Genomic DNA, 19,422 nt, shown 5'->3' on the forward strand with positions numbered 1-19,422 from the left:
TTCCTGTCATTTGATTATGAATATTTCAGGATATGTGTATTAAATCTTATGCCTGAGAATACAATTCCACAATTATAAAACCAAGACTGTAAACTGTTTTCATTCTGAAGGATGAAAGCCTGTTTTACAATGTATAATAACAAGACTGCTGCTGAGGGTAGCAAATATGCATCTATTTGCTTATGGCAGAAAGGCTAGGATTATTGCTTGTAATGTTAGCACATGACACCCAAGACAAAAAATTAAGGAATATGTTGTAAGCTAGTCTAAGGACCTTACCACTTCACCAAGTCAGAAGCAAAATAGCTGGCATGCAAAATGGCAACCTCCAAAGAATATTAGCTAAAACTTTCCATCTAATTTAGTTTTGTTAGGTCATGAACTTGCCTGCTATGATCAGCACATACATTTGTCTTTGAGCAGGTTCTGAATGAAAGTGGAAAGAATGACAGAGTAACAAGTGCTTGTGGAGAACATCCAGCCAGTAGTGTCCAGCAGTAGTAACAAGTAGTAAGTGGAGCAGAGATGGCCACTGAGTGGTGTGGCTGATGGATTTTGCAGCCGGTGAAACAGTGCAAACATGTAAAAATAAAAACAGGCTAGAGGAACCCATGTATTTTATCCTTTATTTTCAGGAATGAAAACTCCTTTGAACAGAGAAGACATTTTCAAATATTGATAGCATAACACCGGTACCAGGTGTTGCTGAAGTAGAAGAAGTTTCTGTGATTTATATTGTTTTAATAAAGCTGAAACAGAAAATTGCCTTATGGAGAATGATTTCTTCAGCCTTCTTTATGTCACTAAGAAGGCTTCATGCTGAGCATTTAGTTTGGAGACAAATCAAAATGCTGATGCTTTATTTGGTTACCTTAATAGCTTAATAGGCTTTATGGATTATTACTCTCACAAGTCTTTTTGAGCTTACAAAATCCTAATGTATTTGTTCTTAGAAATTATGAGCTCAGTCCCAAAAACTCTTACTTGCATGAGCCCCTCAGTGAGTTGCCTAATTTAGTGCCATTGATCTTTAAGGGTCTGCATGACCACTAGCCTGTGCTTGCAAAAATACTGTAGAGGCCAAGTAAGTGCAAGAAATTCCCAAGGGGAGCCAGTTACTTTGTAAAGCTATCATGTTCCACTCCACTTCATCCCTTCCCAAGGATTTTTAACCCATTTGCATTCATGCTAACCAAAACCCAAATGGATTTTGTTTGGTAGATGTTATTTGAAACCATATTTATTCAAAAACTGTATTGATGATAAATAGGCATTCCCACCTAAAGCAGGCACCGTGCAGGAGTTACTTCTGCTGTTGGAGTGTCAGGCTACAAAGTCTATTCAGCTGCTTTTGAATTTAGAAAAACCAGCCCCTCACAGGCAGGTAGGAATCTACTCAAAAGATAAATCTCCCCTAGTTTGCCATAGCTTTCTCAGGGATTAAGTTACACTGCTTCTATCCCCTAAACCTGCCGGCTGCCTGACCTTTTGGTATTGCAAGATTTTCTAGCCTTGCTTTTTGTTTTGTCATGTGACGTTGATCTTTTCATATTAGACTAAGTCTCCTTGACCATTAAGCTGACACTTAGTTTGTCTTCATGTTGTCATCCATGGTCCAAAATTGATGTTGATGGGAGTTTTGCCATATGACTACATTTCTGTCTGGAACTAATACAGTTGTAGCCCTGAAAACATCTGCGGAGTTATTTGAAAAGGTGTAATGAAGAGTTACTTACGAAAACTATGCACAGCCTGATTCCTAGTGTCCAGGGCTCTCTTGTTGATGGGCCACATTGGTTTTTTTAACACTGACAACTGTCTGTTATTTGGATATTTCAACAGGCTTTTCCTCCAGATGTTACTTGCCTTCAGTGGTGTAGTTCAGGGAAGAGATAATGATGAACTACCACTGAGATTTTCTGGCTCAAGTAGCATAAATGTGTACATTTGGAATGAACAGACAGTAGTGATAATTGCATCTCTCAATGACACTTACTCAAAACTGAGCCTATTTAATCTGCAGCAGATGAATTCACCCCTGTCAGCATTTTCTTCAATAGTCCTGTCAGTCTCTTGCAAAGAAGTGAGATTTGCACTGCATGACATTTTCCACTCTGGTTCTTCCAGATATTTCTGACCACAGCAAAGGTCATATGTAACTTTTAGTCTTGAGGTCATTGATAGACCTTAAAGAAAAACTGGCAGTTTGAAAGAAAAATGCAAGACAAGATGCTAAATGTTAGTGGTATAGACCTTATCAACAAGGGGGGGGGGGGGGGGGGGGGGGAAGAGAAAAAAACAAGAAAAAAACCAGAGACCGCAAGACTAATTCAGAAAGTGTTGAGGAAAAAAAACCCACAATCCTTATTCTAAGAATATCAGTATGAAAACCAGACTAGAACGAGACAGAATCCTCAATTAAACCTTTTTTGCAGAAGATTCTGAAACCTTCTTCATTAAGTGTGTGGAATGGGATGATTTCTGTTTAACATCCTAAAATTGTTATCTGTAAAGGGGTTTAAAAAGTCATAGAAAATGTTCAATTTTGTTCATTTGCAAGAGTGAGTCACCTACTACTCACAGCTGAAGTTTCACTAAGAATAATGTAAGAAACAGCAGCTATTAAGAAGCCAGTACTTTCTACCTGTGACTTTTTTAAGAAACCCTTGATCTTGGTGCAGTCATTGCTGAAAATTTTTCCTGATACCTTGGGGAATATAAATGCAAAAATATGGTATATGATGTATAAGAAGAAGGTTTGCTTCTCACCATGTGCTAGACTAGCTCTTGCATATGACCACACCCCCACTCTCAGCCTTCTAATGCAGAAATGAAACTTGTTTGCTTTAACTTGTTTAAATCCCCGTAAGTGGTTTATGCCAATTTATGTTTACAAGGTTGTCTTCATAAGGATAAAGCAGCAAAAAATATAATTTTATAAATGAAACTGAGATTCATCTTCATGGTTTCGTTTCCTCCTGAAATCAGAAAAATGTGTAGGTATTAGACACTAGGCATTAGTTTGCATAAGTGATAAATTAGGCAGATTTAGAGGAGGGAAGTGACCTAGCAGATGAAACAGTTTTTGTCGTCAGCAAAAAGCAACTCATAGAATTTAGATCACAGAGCCAGATTTCTCTTCAACTAATGAAAGAATGGAGAAAATAAATTAGGAAAAATTTAATGTATTTTTTCTAAAGAAGTCAGGCATACACACGTCACAATAAACTCTGAGGTCCTAAATGACAAAAAAAAAAGTGCAGAGGTGATTCTAATCCTCATTTCTATATAGGAGTTCATATTACAAGAGATGAAAGGCCTGAAATAATTAAACAAAATAGTGCTTTAATTCCCAGTCGGAATAATTACATGAGAATTGAAAGATTTGCTGCAAAAGCTTTAAATCACTGTTTCAGTTCAATAGCAAGCAGAGTATTATTATAGGAAATTCATAATGCAGTGATGACAGTGAATAAATTTGTCTTTCTAAATAAATTTTACGGAAGTTGAATCCAAATTGCCACATCAGACTTTCACAACTCAATGTGCAACCTGACTTTTTGCAGAAATTGTGATTCAATGATTGGGTTTTGTTTGTTTGGAACATTGCTACTTACAGTTTGTTGTTTTGATTTATTTGTCTTTAGGTATAAGAGATGCTGTGTCTTTCTATTACAAGTTTTTTCATAGTACTTTCATCAGAGACGTATAAAAGTCCCTTTGCTAGGTATTCTTTCATGGTCCAGGGAGTCATAGTTAACTTGCTCCACAAATGTTTCATTGTCACTGTGATTTCCATACAGAAAGATGTAGTCTTGTATCTCAGGATTAATTTTCCGTGTCAAGTCACGGTTGGAAAGATTTACCCAGGAGTCCGCATTCCTCTGGAAGGTTTCTGTCCCATGTTTCCAAGAGCTAAGTAACAACAAAATCAGCACCTGCCCCCGCCCCAGAAATCAATGGTTAGAATTCAGTCTGCCCCCTGAGTCTGTGGCTGCTTCTTGGGCAAAAGGGAAAGGCTTTGTAAGACAGAATTTTTAGGCTGTAGTGTATGTCCTTATTTAACAAAAGGATAGATAAAAGAAAAGCACCCCTGCTTCTTTGGGTAGAAAATTTTTTTTCAAGCTCACGAAAATGTGTTCTTTATCTATTTTGGCAGCATTCTTTTTTTAGTTTTGTATCGCATGACTGATTTTCATCCGAGATACCTCTTCATTCTCTGTGGTCTAAACCAAAGGATGAGCCTTTTCTGTATTAATGCAATTGCAAATAAGGCTAGTACAGTCATGTTAACTAAGTTACTTCCGTCAGAGGAATGTATATATGTAGCTCTTCCAGAGGATGGTAAGAGTCTGAAGAGCAGTTTCTCCAACTTGTGCTGGCTTTTAGGTCCAAGGACTTTGGTGAAATGACCAGTTTGTCCCCATGCAAATCTCTACTTTGCTTTTGTCCAGCTGTGCTCAGAAGATTGCTCAGCATTGGCCATGTTGCAATAGATCCTGTTAGTACACCAATATCTGCTGTCCCCCGGGTTGATTCTGCAGTCCTTGTTTCACAGATGGCACTATTAATCCAGAAGCAGCTCCTCTTTATTCCCAACCTGCATGAGCTTTCAGCTAGAAATGAGACATGAAAAAGTTTGCATCCTGTTATTGTTACTGCTTTGCCATCCTTTAATGAGCTTGGTGACTAGCTTATAATCTTGTCCTTGCTTGCCCGTGACTGAATGCAGTGGAGGCCAGGAGTGAAAGCAGTGAGGGCTGTGGAGGGTGGCTGAGCCGCAGCGTGACTGCTCTGGTGTTGTATAAAGCTGCTCTGGGTGATGGATGCTAAGGCGAGTGGGCAGGCAGGCTTTTAGCTGGAAGAAACAGTGGCACAACTCACCATATTTTACCATAGCATTAAGAAAACAATTTTAAGCATGGGGTTTTGTGGTGGTGTTTTGTTTTTTTTAATGGCTACTGCTGTGAGAGCTGACTGACATAGGTGGGTCATGAAGTTACTTAAATACTTTTTCCAAAAATATTCTGGCAATTGATACTGTTGGAGCAGTTGAACTCTGTGGATCCCCGACCCAGTGTGATCTTGCTTATCAGAGTAGGCAACCTGAACTAGAGCCCCCAGCCTTCTCAGCTCTGGTCACTGCGGTGTTGCAGTATGTTGCAGGGATTATGTGACTTTAAACTCCACCAAGTTCTCAACATGTTTGCATCTGGCTGTGTGCTGGGTAAGTCTCCAGGCTGAGCTGGCAAAGTCCTGACCATCTGCAAGGTGGAGGAAGAGCCTGGCTGTGTGACTGGAAAAGCCCCTGTTGGGCAAGGTCTGGGCAAAGGTGTGAGTAGGAGCACCTGCCGATGAACGCACATCAAACCACAGCTTAGTAAGTAGGTGGTAACATCCAGAGAGAGGGACTTTTTATTCAGTAGCATATGATAGTGATTCTTACAGCTGCAAATGTCATAGGATGTATTAGCCAGCAAGCCTCTGAGGGTAGAAAACATTCATATTGCAAAATTAATCTTTTATTTTCACTGTATTTTGCTTTACATGCAACAAATTATGATACTGACACCTTGCTTCAATGTGCTGTGGAGTAAGTATCACTTCTGTTCCTGCATGCTCGACCAGATCCTGCTCTCAATTTATGTAGTTTTATGCTAATCCCATGGAATTAATTCACAGTGGTGTGAAATCAGATTTTAGGCCTTTTTTTTTTTCCCTGTTTCTTTGATCTGTTGGAGGTTTTCCAGACCAGTGTCTCCTGTACTTGTTATTTCTTTCTTTCTATTAGGATCATGATTTTACCTGACATTAATTTTTGTCATGTAGTTGCTAAATCTCTATGAACCAGAATGAAAATATTTTGATAATTGAAATTTAACTGGAATGTTGAAAAGCGTGAATGGTTTGAGAGGAGATTTCTCTGTATGTAAGGGAGTTCAGTTTAGAAATGAGACACAGTTAAGAGGAGTGGACAATAACAGTCCTAATGATTCTTTCCCATTCAATAAGCACAGTTTTGAATTAAGAGGGGGAAAAAACACTCTTCAAGTATTGCTATAGACATCCACAGACAGACTGCAGGAATACTGTTTATGAAGCATATTGAAAAAGTATATGCACAGAGATATCTACAGTTGTAAAATCTCCAGTTAAGCAAACATGAGGCAGACAGACTAAGGGAGTTTTAATCTGTGTTTCTTCTTATTTTGGCCCCACAGTGTTTTACAAGTGTAAAGATGACATTTCAAGAATCAAATACATTGGTTCTCCCTGACTCCCTTGGTCAGCATTGTAAGCACAAAAGCTAGTTAAGAGAAAAGACCATGCATAGAACACAATATGATAAAAAGTGGCTTAAATTCATAAAGTCCTGACTAGAGCCTCATAAACTCCTACATGAGAGAACCATGTTTTTTGTCAATTTAGCTTGATAGAGACTGCAGTTTCCTGAAGTTCAAGTGAATATTTTGAAAAGAATCATATGTGTATTGTTTACTGAAGTTTTTACATGCTTGCAAAATGATTGCAGAGTCATGCTGAAACAGAAATGTGTAGATTCATAGCAATGGGAGTTTTCTGTAGAACCAAAATCTAGTTTATGGATTAGTTCCAGGCACCTTAAGACTGCAAAGTGCATAATGATTTCTGGCTTACCTTACCTTACCTTACAATTTTCTTTATATGACTAATTTGGTTGTATTAAAGGTTTATCCTAGGGAACTAGGTTTTTCCCTCTTTGACACATCAGATTTTTGTAGATCTGGCAGTGTGTGCACTAACTGAAAACAGGAATTTGTTACTGGGATGGCATTAAAGCCAAAACATGCCAACCTGGAATGTAGCCACAGGAACTGGCATTTGGCTATTAAATAATCAGCAAGTATTTATACTGAGGCTCAGTTGTTCTTGTTTGCTTTAATGGAATTCAGCACCCAGTGTATTTCATTATGAGGGCTGGGCTTAAGTCGAAGCCTTCTATTCATATCCCCTCTGTCAAAGTGACTTCACTTACTGCAAGGGTGTAGGTTTTTGTTAAAAGTCTTCTGCTATCTTTCCATTTCTTGTACATTTTACACTGAAGAACGCTTAGTTGAGCACACAGTATTGAAACCAGTGGGGTGTAACAGCCCTCTCCTTGGTAAATGCAGATAGTTATGATTGCACTTAATGAAAGCAGATAGCTGAAACAGTAGGAGCATCCATCTCAGAAAAAGAAGCGTGCCAGTCCCTGGAACAGAGGTGTTCATGGTGGACTGGGTTTCCATGGGCATTGTGTGATGTGCCTGCTGAAGAAATAGGAGGGGGAAAAGGCAGCAGGGAAGTCTAAGGCATGAAAGAAGAATGGAGAAAAATAATCAGAGAAAAAGGTAGAGGCAGACAGCATTTGGAGAGCAAATGTTGGCTAAAAGGAGGCTTATAGCTGGGGATAATGGCATGGTCTCCTGCTTTTGATTCCTGAAATGCTTACAGAAACCCAACTCAAGGTTTTTTTGTAGCAGACTGGGATTGTATAAAAGATGGATGGAGTTACTGTGAGTTTCTAATTGAGAGGCCTTGCATATTGTTAATTTGGGTGGTGTCCAAAATAACGTATCTCAGCAAAAGTCTCTGAGAAATCTCATGATTTGCAGTGAAGCTCACCTGGCAGGTTGGAGATATAGGCATGCTTTTGTCCTAGGCTGTAAATGGGAAAGAGAGGTAGAAGGCAATTATGAGCCTGAGCTAGGGCTGCTAGCTTGTTAGGCTGCCACCCTCACTACTTCACCATGAGCTCTGCCATGCTTTCTTGTAGCTATGATCTCCTACTATGCCCTTTCATGATTTAGTCCTCGCTAACTCCAAAGCATCTGTTTCCCCGATGCCTTATTCTTTTTGATCACAGTGGGAATTCTCCTTGGAGATGTAGGTTTACCTTAGTATTAGGAAGCTGTTCTAGAAGACCGGGCTTTGCAAAGGAGAGGAACAGAGCCACTGCTTCTGCCTTACATGTGGCAATGGGTTACCTGCAGCTACCTGGTTCATAGCTGCAGAGGCAAATCAATAGTATGAAAGGTAGTGTGAAACAGCAGACTGATGCAGGAAGGTGAGCATATAACGTATAGGACATAATTCTCTTAAAGATGTGTCCAAGCACTGAGCCAAAATAAGGTAGGTCTGATTTAAGTTCTTAATGTTGTAACTCTGCATTTAGAAACAGTGCCTGCCGTTGAGGTCTTTCTGCCTCAGTGTCATTTCTTGCCTCCAAAGGAGTTAAAAGTAACCTGGCACAGATCACATGTCTGGTGGTCTCCAGAATCCCAGCATACTCTTGATTTCAGAGCCACATATCTTCTCTTTCATCTTAATGCAAAGCAGAACATTGTAGAAAAATAGTTAAAAGGCAGCAGGAATCAGAGTAAGACAGAATCTGATGTGGTCCTTTTTTAGTTCAACTAATGTGGAGAAAATAATATGTTTGCTTTGTAGTTACAGGTTTGGAAATTTCAGACTTTTCTGTCCACAGCTCTGTCAGGCTCACTGGCAGTACAGTGCTGGAGCCTTATCTGCACGTTGTTATGTAAAATTTCTTTTCTGTTTCTTAACAGTTTTTCTCCCTAACGTTTCTTACACCCTTGCCAGGTACAAGACAAACCCTTAGATGGCATTTGCATGTTTTAGGTGATCAGAAACAGCTAGAAGGCTGTGGTGAAAATAGCTAAAAATGGTTTTCTGAAGGATGAATATGGATGCAGATAGTATTCAATGTCAGTTCTAAAGACAATGAGCCTGAAATACTGTTGAGTCAAATATGCAAAATTAAGGTATTTGCTTTTAGTAATATTTTTCTTTGCCTCAGACTTAATGTCTAGTTTCCCATTATAAAAATGATGAAGTGTAATATAATCCAGTGAATGGGTGAATAAAAAATAAAAGCAACATATTTTCATTGGTTTTCCTTTCATAGTGCTGAAGAATCAGTCTAATATCCTACTGGATGTAAAAAGTAGGAGTGTTTCGTGTGCTTTCATTGCATTGATTCTCGTATAAACTTACAATCCTGTAGTCTCAGACCTGTTAGAGACATAAATAGTCAAGAAAAAGAAAATCTTTGATGTTTGCTCCCTAACAGAACATTGCAAGAGGTACACTTTGTTCCTTTACCTATAGCTGTTGGAGGTGCTGCTCTCAGAGAAGTCCAGCTTTGTAGTTTATTGCAATGAACATGCATGTTGTGCTCAGTAGAAGATGCAAAACCTGAAAAGCACAGTTAATTGCTGAAGAGAAAGCAGTTGTATCCAGTAACCTGCCCCTAAAGCAATCAGCCCTCTTCATCAGAACAAGGTTTACAGTGTCTTTATTCCTAGTTTACAGATAGGGAAATGGAGGAATGGAAGCCAGTTGCTAGATTCTGCCTATTGGACTGCTGTAAAACTGACACCCAGAGTCCTGCCACCTAGAGCTGGCAATGTGCTCCCAGTGACTGAGGATTTCATGTTTTGAAGCACAGTTATTTAAACATTTGTACCTTAAGCATTGTCCTGTTTTGGTGATCCTTTCCCTTCTCCCTGCTCCCTCTTTTTTTAAAATCCGTGAAGTAAATCACTTTAAATGTTATTACTGTTTCATGGAAAAGGTAGTCCCACAAGATAAATACAGCATGCCAAGGTTTTCCCTTTGTCTTATTTACGGGCCAACGTTCTGCCTTCTGTTCTCTGTCCCCTTCTGACAATGTGGGAAACATCAACTGTTAGCAATGGTCAGCTAGCTTTGTCCATATCATTCAGTATTTTTTATGCCCCTCTCACATTTGATTGCATTCTTCTTGTGGCTGCTATCCTGAGAGCTACATGGGGTGTGAGTTGGTGCCAGCTGAAAAAAGTCAGCATTGCTCCTGGGGACAAAAAGTCAGCTGAAGGGGAAAGGCAGCAGTGAAATAAGACAGAGAAGTGAGCAGAGCTTGGTGGAAAGGGGACGTGACGGGGCAGCTGAGGATGCACTGATTCAGCATTTCCTCCCTACAGGCTATGCAGGCTGGGTTTTCTCTGCAGCTGGAGCTGCCCATGTTCTTCAGGATCTCCAGGGTGCTGGAGGCAGAAAGTCAGTGAAACTGCAGCTTTTTTGCCCTTGTGATGAATCCTCTGCAATGTACAGCCAACTTACTGCAATGAGATTTATTCGTTGCAAGTCAGCATAGCATCAGCAAACATAAGATTTGTCAAACACTTTCCTCTCTGGGAATTACAGTCTTCTTTTAAGGCAGACTCTAAAACCTCCATAATCTGTAGCGGATCCTTTGTGTATTTAGGTAAGCAGAAGTCCTAGGAAATCTTTTTTTTCCTGTCTTCTTACTAAGTCATCCATGTCTGATTGAGTTGTAAGAAATTAAGAGAAGGCATCTTCTGCCAGTAGTCTCTATGGTACAGTTGGAGTTCAGCTGAAAACCTTCCCAGTCCCCCGCCCAGAATTTGAAGCTTGTTTCATGGATGATTTTAATTCAGACATTTAAAAAATTTTGATAACTTAATCTTGCAACACTTACTAATGTATTCTCATGTAATATTATTGATGAAATAGCAGGACATTAAACACTTTAATCCAGGTATTTTAAAGCTAGCCACAGAAATCCATACTGAAATACTTAAACTGTCACTTGTGAACTAATGCTTTGTGTGCACAAGTATCTAATGACCTCAATAAGTACCTAGCTTTAGGTTTTGAGTTTGTGGTTTTTTAAAGGTTCTTTTGTCCCCTGGAAAGTTACAGACGTACAGAGCTGTGTTGCTAATTTTTGTAATTTAAAAAATAGCAAAAGGTGACTTCATTGGCAAGTCTTGAAATAAGGATAAGAGGACAACTTAAAACTCCATAATTATTTCTGACACTAAGGTGATTAAAAACTCATCAAGTCTTTAAGCTTGAGCTATTACATTGCCATCTAAGCCAAAGATACCTGACTTTAAGCAAGTTCAGAGAAGGTAAAGATGCGGGGCAGACTGACTTTCTTACACATGTTGAATAACTAAGTATCATGATTGGGCCTACAGGCTAACTGGAGGGGTCCTGTTTCATATAACAGTATGCATAAAAATCTGGAATTAAATCAGTTGACCTAACATAAGCATGTAATTTAACAGCTGATAACCTTAAAACATCCATTTGCCATTGCTGGAGTCAGCTGAGATGCATCTCTTTTGAACATTTATGAGAATTCACTGTGTGTATGCACATTGGCTAATTGCATGAACAGAGTGACATAAGAGAGACAACTGATCCGAATGAACAAAGCCATTCCTTTTGGCCTAGGGCTACAAATTTCACACTAGGTAGGCGCCTGTAAATAAGCAGTTGTAAATGCAGCCATATAGTCCAATTTGATGGTCCAGCTCTATGTCTTTGAAAGTTCAAGCTCTAATCTAGTAAATTCTTTGTTTCGATGACTAAAGCAAGATTACAACCTCAATTTAATTTTGGATATAGTTCTTGTGAATCGTATTGATTTTGTTCAACAATACAGAAATCTGCTTCTTTAGGTAGAGCTCCCTGTTTTACTTTAGTTTTAGGAAAGAGAAAGATGAAAGGAAGGAAGAAGGCAGGCAAGGAGAAAGGGATTTTTAGTTAGTGTTTCTACAGTGTGCTTATAAAGATTTTCCTCCTCTTTTTTAAGTAAGATCCAAGGTTCTGTACTCAGTGTTAGCTCACAGTAATGTTCTACTAAGCAGTAATATGTAAGTTAAAATCCTTTACCATATGTAAGCTTAAATACAGACAATTCCCCTACAGCTACCTGCAGCCTTTCTACATAATGAATATGTAGAGAGTGGCGTAAAGACATGCATCAACTTTAGTTAGTAAGCTGTACTGACCCCATCTGACAGAGCTTCTGTGGACTATGTGGTGATGGTCAACTTTTATTTCCATGGATATCTAGAAGAATTTTAGTTTAAGTATATTGAGACCGCTGGAGCTTGCACTTTTCAGATTCCTGCCAACCATATAAAGCCTACCCATCGAGTAGGCAAAGGTTATGACATGGGATTGTTTCAGGATGTTCACAGAAAGGAGGTCTAAGGGATTATGATTTGGCAAAATCCAAAGATGTACATATTAAGAGAACCAGATAAAATAATACTTTACTTCATTTTTTTGTTTCAACTGAGCTCATTAGGTTTATTTCTGAAATCTGTCTAGCTGAGTTTGCTGCTTTGGATTTTAGTTATGCGTTAACCTAATTTACCATTTCAAATAAATGCAGTTTATTTAGTTTAATATATTTTTTTAGTTTTATCATTATTTTTTAATTTTTATTTTGTTTATTCAGTTCTATTCCAAGTACATTACTAGCACTCCTGAGGATACTGATTTTTAGAAATTATCTAGACCCTTTTAAGTTAACTAGATTGACTTCAGTGGCTGCCTCTGAAATGCATACTGTTTTTCTGCAGTTCATCCGAACAAAAAACACACAGACCTTCAGCGTGTCTTGCAAAGATTAGAGAACTCTGTGCACCAAGAAAACTATCACCTGTAATTTGCCTCAGGACTGACAAGTAGTGACTCACTGACAGGTATAAAATTGCAGAGTCCAGATGCCACTTTTGAAAACAGAAAAAAAGAGAGAGTAGCTGAAGTCCTTCACTGTAATAAAACATCTTGAGTCAATTTATCAAAACCCTGTCAGGGCTCATATTCTACAATTACTGCATTCAGCATCGCACTGCCAGCCAGCAAACATAATGAACTTTCGTTATTCCGGTAAAAGCTGATTTTTAAAAAAATAGCTTTTTTGTTATTATCGTTCAAAAAGATTTAGCAAGCAGGAAAGAGATGTGAAACCATACTGTAGAAAGGGTGTTGAAATCCAGTTACATTTTCCCCTGCTGTTATTTGACAGCCTGCTTTCCTCACATTAGGAGAAGGGGGTGGGCAGTCCAGTTTGCTAGTTGTTTCAGGCACTTGAATCTGTAACATGGAAACTTCAACTAGAGCAGCAACTTCTAGAGCTGCAGGCCATCAGCTCTCTGATTCTGGTTTTGGAATACACGATCTAATAGATAATTCAATTACAAACCATCTTTTATTTAACAAGGATATTCTGTATCAAATACTTAGAGCTTTTTACAGATTCTTCTCCTCCTTTGACTGTCATGATGCACTTTATTTTTAAAAAAAGGCATGAGGAAATTTGCCATGTAGTTAGTGAGGCATCAACTCCTGCGTGAGTTGCTTCAGGACCCTGTTTCTCAAGAACATGCATTCCCAGACAAGGCAAGGAAGATGTCAGGCTTAATTGCTGACGCACTTATGTCACTAAGGAAAAGAGATGTGTGAAAAGCATACCATAGACCATTTCTTCATAGCAAGTAGACTTTTTTTTTAATTATTCCTGAAATAAAATTGTTTTACGACTTTTAGCACAGGTGGAGCAATCTTGAATACATGATCACCAACAGAGACAGGAGGATGGACAAACTCTTGTGTACTGCCATGGCATACAGGGGAACCTACAAATATTTTGGTGAATTTTCTAAAAAAATTAGTGAAATGTCTCATGATTAATCTTTTTGTAACTCCGATAAAAACGTAATAAGGGATTGTGCCCCAGATACTTTTGAATAAAAGAGTATACTAGAATGCATTATTTTGATTTTGCAGAACTATAATAAACTCATGGATTTTAACATGTAATTTCAAAAGCTAATTTTTTGGTACTAATTCCTTCAGAAATATACGTAATGCACAGATGTCATAAGAACTTCCATCTCTTTCTGATCCTGAGGGAGCTAATATGCAATGGTTTCCGTGATTTAAAAGCAAACTTACGTTTACAGAAAATGTGTCTTTTCTTTAAAGAAATCACTGTTGGCTATGTCCAAAAATACAATATTCACTCCTGGTGCAAAGAAACACAACCATTTTAACCTTGGACCAGTTTTCAAGTGTTCTTTTAAATTAAAAGGTTGTATAAAATGTCTGAATACTAAATGCTTCTACAAGGGAAAGTGATACTTTCAAATACTTTGCATGCAGTGTGTGATACCCAAATTACATAGCAATGAACGTGTTAATGCAAAACTCACTGTAAAAAATAGGAAAATAGTTTAATTTCCCATCCTAATGAGAACAAAATGACATCAAATACACAATGTAAACAGCAGCACCACAACTGAATTTTTCACTGCCATAGTTTAAAAGACTGTTTTAAAGTGATATTATTGTTAATCCAGGAGATAATCCAGGCATTATAAGTATTTAGTATCAACAAAATGTCAAACCTTTGTTTGCATTCCCGTTTTTAAAACTGTGGAGGGATTTCTGCATTAGAACTCCATCTATATTCCAGTCTTGAACATTTCTTCTAGGATGTAACTGGACTGGCAAGTTAAGCTCAGAAACAATTGCATTGCTAATCATGTGTGGAAAAAACAATTAGAAAAATCTGTTTCGTGGTCTTACGTCCCATTCTGTACTGATGAAGAATGAAATTATTTCAGATGTAGTTTTCACTTTTATTTCCTTAACGTGTATCCAAAATGTATTTCATTATTCTTTCTCTTTATAACATAATTATCTTCTACAAATTAAATTATATGCTACAAATTACATCTAGTTGTTTTTATATATTCATGCAGCTTCATCCCATTCCATTTCAAGTAAATGACAGTGTTTCCTTCAGTATGAACTACTTCTTTTGTTAGGAATGCCCTCATATTAAGCCTAGAGCATGCTCAGTTTTTTTGAGGCATGCTGAATGCTCTCAGCTCCTCTTGGCCCTATGAAGAGTGACATCCTTTAGCCCTTTGCCAGGTTGAAATGACAAATTACTCAGATTTATCAATTATATATTCTCATGTCTTTCAGTATTAAAATTAAGAAACAAATATCCTATCTTCAAAAGTTCAAAGTCCCAAAATAATAATTTTTTAAACTTTTATTAAAGTTCCAATTCTGAACACTCATCCACATCTCACAAGCTTTACTACTGTAACTATAACCACTGATCTTTAGGACTTGACTGTCCTAAATCACTTCTTGGAGACAAGAACATTTCCCGGCTTGAGCTTTTTGCTTCGTTGCAAATTTTGCTGTAAGGTAAATTTTCCCTCCTGTGAAGGTCGCTCAAAGTATCCGTGAATAAATCATGGTTTTGCAAGTGTGTGTGTGTGGATTTGTATCTGAAAGGTCGTGTATGTGTATACTATATATCTATATTATACACATTATGCAAACATTTTATAAGATGCATCCACTGTTTTCGTGTAAATTTAGAACACAGATTTTGTATATTTTTTTCTTTCCTTTTCTTTCTTCTGCATTAAAAGTTCTTTCCATTATGGTTGTCTTCAATAAAGGCGTAAAACTTTTTTTTGCTAATCACTTCTCACACGAAAGCAGTCTAATTTCAGAGGTGACAGATAGTTCCTTTATCAGAACAAAGATCTTTTCTTTGCCTCTGTCTCTTCTTCAGGTTAGAATTCACAGCTGGATGTGTGGATGTGTGTGTGCACGCATGTGCATGTACATTTTTGACAAAGACTTCAGTTCTGGATGTTCTTTCACTTACTATGGAACAGAAAGGATCTGCTCTGTAATCAGTGTTTGCTCATAACTCCTTGCCTTCCACTTAACCTTCAAGGTCAATTCACTAACGCAAAAGCCATGTCCTGAGAGTTGGTATTGGTATGTGTCCAAAAACTGGGTTTTGCTGCACTGGGGAGGTTGTTCCTTAGAACAGCTGTGACATAGTTTTCTATGAAATGCACCAAATAAGAGCTTTGAGATGGAGGAAGTATTTATATGCCAGCTTGTGGGGAAGGGTTTGTGATCAAATAAGAATGGCTGTGAGGCAGCTGGAGTCTGCACTGTGTCCTATTTTACTTCATATCTGATGACTGGAGTTTCGTATTTTGTGTATTGTGGTGTTAATTTTCCTTCATCAGGATAAGAAGAATGACTAGAAAAATAGCACTACTGCATCACACAACTTTCAAGATGTCATGGAAACATATTCCATTCCAAAAGTTCTGGGTACATTTTTGTTCCCATTAAGTCTTATTAAATAAACAAGTAAAACTCAGGACTACAAAATGGATAAAATTTTTGCATTTGCTTGTTTTCACTGTAAATTCTGTTCTGCCTCAAAAGTGTCTCGTGGTGATGTGTTCTGGTGCTGTTGTACTAGGGATAAGACACAGGAATCACAGATCATCTCCAGGATATGTCACTTCCCTAAAATCATTAATTGCCTTTAAAATCAATTTGGAGTCTCATTTTCCTTCACGGCAGAGCAGTATGTGCCGTGTTACCTGCCCTTAACTAGAGCTGCCAGTTTAGGCTAAATGGCCGTTCGCATGCATTCAGTGCTTAAACTGAAACACATCCTCTTCATTGCCTTGCCTAGTCCCTTCCTGCAAAATACAAAGGTAATGTTACTGCTTTTTAGGCTTTTCATTGAACAGTTGGTCAATCCTGAGGATCGTACTGCTTTTAGGTTTTCAGTTCTCACTCTCTCAAACTGGTTGACACAGGGAGTTTGCCTCCCAGCATAATTTGTGTGAAGTGAACGTTGTGATCTGCAGCTCAGCTGCTGTGTTCTAGGCCCTGAAATGACAACGGTTCCTGTCCAAGAAACTGACAAGAATGAAAGACTCTTGCAACATCACAGCGTGAATTTACTCCTAATTTATTTGATCACTAGGATCTTCAATTCAAGTGGTTCAAAAAGCTATCACAACAGCATATGTAGGATCAGACATCTGTGATGTTCTACTGCCTTTCCATTCTATGCATGCTCCTTCTGACTCTTCTTTTTGTTCTGTTTCCCATTCACGCAGTCATCTAATGCTGGCGACAAGGATGACCAAACACTGACGGTAGGCAGCAATTAGTATGTGTCTGAGCATTTATTTCTCAGGAGGGTGGTGAGACAAGCCTTACTTTGGTTTGGTACACATCAACATTTTTCTAAATTCTGGGATTTCTTTTCCTCTCCTATGCTGCTATAGAATTTAAATAATTTATTTCCAAAGGTAAAATGGTGAATTAATTTTCTTGTTCAGTTTCTATAATTTTTCATTTAATATTTATATGACAGCAGAGATTAATCCATGTACCATGTATTCTTTCAAAATACTATTTTCTTCAGGGTTGTTTTTTCCCTGTAATTGGATTTCAGGGTCTTATTAGTCAGCAGTCTGTTGGCTCTGATTATCCTTTTTATCGAAACAAGCAGAGAGCCATCCGCAAAGCAGTCTCACTCTATGGGATATATTAAATGCATTGATGATTGTACTAGACAATGGCACGGGGGAAAGAACCTCATAATATGTTTTAAATTCCTTTAGATTTCTTAAAAGCACATTGAAAGATGTTTGTATGTAAGCGCCATTGCTGTAGGTGTCTGCAGCGCCTTATCACACTCACAGTCTATTCTTGCAATCTATACTTAAAGGATTGAACCAAAGCAAGGAGTGTGTTTCACTCTGACTGAGCTTTAGAATCGTGCCATTAAACCAGGGTACTCTCTGCTTTTTTTTCTCTGTAATTTTTATAATATGCATGTTTGCAATGTACCAGGGCAATAAAAATTAGAACTTACTTCAGGGATGCAACCACAAGGTTCTCCAAAGAAAAAAAAGATGAATTGTTCCTGATGCAAGTATGAAGTTTTTTTGTTCGTAACATTTTAAGAGTTTTCACAGAGAAAGATTCCTTTTTTTCCATGCTCTTTTCATGACCCCTGGGAGACTAATGACTAATCTGATGGTCCATCCCCTCCAGAGAAATTGTCTAAATATATGGCAGTGTTTAATACAGCATATAGTTTAACATAATCTGCTATATGTGATGGTTGGAAATGTTTCACTGTGTAGTGAGATGTGAGATTAATTCATAGTGTTTCAGACCTGTCTCCACACAAATGACAAAAAAGAACTAAATTCTTTCCCTTATTTTTCCACCTAGACCAAACCACGGCTCCAGCGGGGAGGAAGCTCTGCATCTCTCCACAACAGTTTAATGAGGAACAGCATCTTCCAGCTCATGATTCACACACTTGACCCACTTGCTGAAGGTAGTCTTACTAATTAATTTGTTTGGTTTTCTGTTGCAAAAGGAAATTAATATTTTCCTTTTCCTTCCTCCCCATGAAACCTATTTTTTGCATTTCTATTGCTTTCACCAGTCTTTTCTGAATGTGTCTGAATTTTCTGAGAGAGTTTTGCGCTTTTATAGCATGGTATACATACTCAGACCAAGGCTTGCAACTTAGGAAATATGTTCATTGCGGTGCTAACTAAAACTGATCACTTGGATGATGCATATCATCACTTCGCCTCTGGCTTCAGCAACAATTTAAAAGTTACAAAAACTCTACCCTTTTGTACTTTTGTAAACATTTTTTGTTTGTTTTCTTTCCTGGTTTTGCTTTCAGTACATCAGAAGAAAAATCCAAAATGGTGGATAATTTGTCATATGGAATATGGAAAAGAATGAGACTGCTGGTTTGACTTTGGGTGGTTTAACACTGATATTAGAAAAAATGCAACAAACATCCCTCTGTATTACATGCATGATAACAGTTTGTTTTATCCAAGTGTGGTATAATTATTTTTTCCTTTGAGAGGTTAGCAGGAAGACCATGATTGCTTTGGTCTGAGAATTTGGCAGGAAAACCCTGGTTGCTTTGCAGTTGTGGGGTGATTTGAATCTCAGCTTCTGGTAGACTTCCAAAAAAATTCCAGGCCAGGTGTTTATTTGGTGAATGTATGTCTGTAGGACTTTTCTTGCTGTAGTAATAAATGTCTTGAAAAATAGCACTTGTGAAGGAATTGTAAGGAACTAGAGACCTAAAGTACTACTGACAGTGGGACCTTCCAAACTTCAGTGGTCAAAAAGTATATGTAGCACTTCCTGGCATTTAAGTTCCTTTATGTTTCTCATTACATTGTGTACAGCTTTGTAAATTGCTTTGTATCTCTTGGACAAGGCAAATCTGGTTTTCCATTTCCCTCTTCAAAAGCTGAAGCTGATACTCATTTTGTCAACCCACAGGCAATTTTATCCCTTGGAATCTCCAAACTGCTATTTCTACTCTCATCATGATTCACATCACTTCTCTCTTTGGTTAATGCTGCACTATTCACTGCCAAAGTCTGTTGTGTGTTAGAGTGGAGTCATCAACAGACTGTGCCCAATCCATTCCCATTCAATGCTGAAAAAGGACATAATAAATTTATTGCAGTTATATGTTTGGCTTCCTTAGATCGCATCACTATGGCAGGTATGCAGGCTTTCTAACTACTGCACCCAATAAGTCTCATCTTTACCTACACAGCAGCCAAGCTTTTCACTCTGCTAGAAGAGTTTCCAGTCTCAATTTTACACTTTTTAATGAAAAATTGTGATTTTTTTGTTACAATTCTTTGCACAAATATTGTCCCT

The 19,422-nt window shown here is 38.0% G+C and overlaps 1 protein-coding gene across 4 annotated transcripts in view; it reads left to right on the forward strand.

Annotated features, from left to right (window-relative positions):
- The window catches only part of SLC24A2 (solute carrier family 24 member 2), a 114,796-nt gene that overhangs the window by 44,288 nt on the left and 51,086 nt on the right, over positions 1–19,422 (forward strand). For 3 of the 4 annotated variants that reach the window (XM_040580227.1, XM_040580231.1, XM_040580228.1), the window contains exons 3-4: positions 16,815–16,853; positions 17,944–18,052. In XM_040580227.1, the coding sequence (XP_040436161.1) occupies positions 16,815–16,853; positions 17,944–18,052 (148 nt within the window). The remainder of the gene's footprint in view (positions 1–16,814; positions 16,854–17,943; positions 18,053–19,422) is intronic. The other variant, XM_040580230.1, reaches the window with a different exon arrangement.

Source organism: Falco naumanni, chromosome Z, assembly GCF_017639655.2.
Source record: "Falco naumanni isolate bFalNau1 chromosome Z, bFalNau1.pat, whole genome shotgun sequence".
NCBI lineage: Eukaryota > Metazoa > Chordata > Aves > Falconiformes > Falconidae > Falco > Falco naumanni.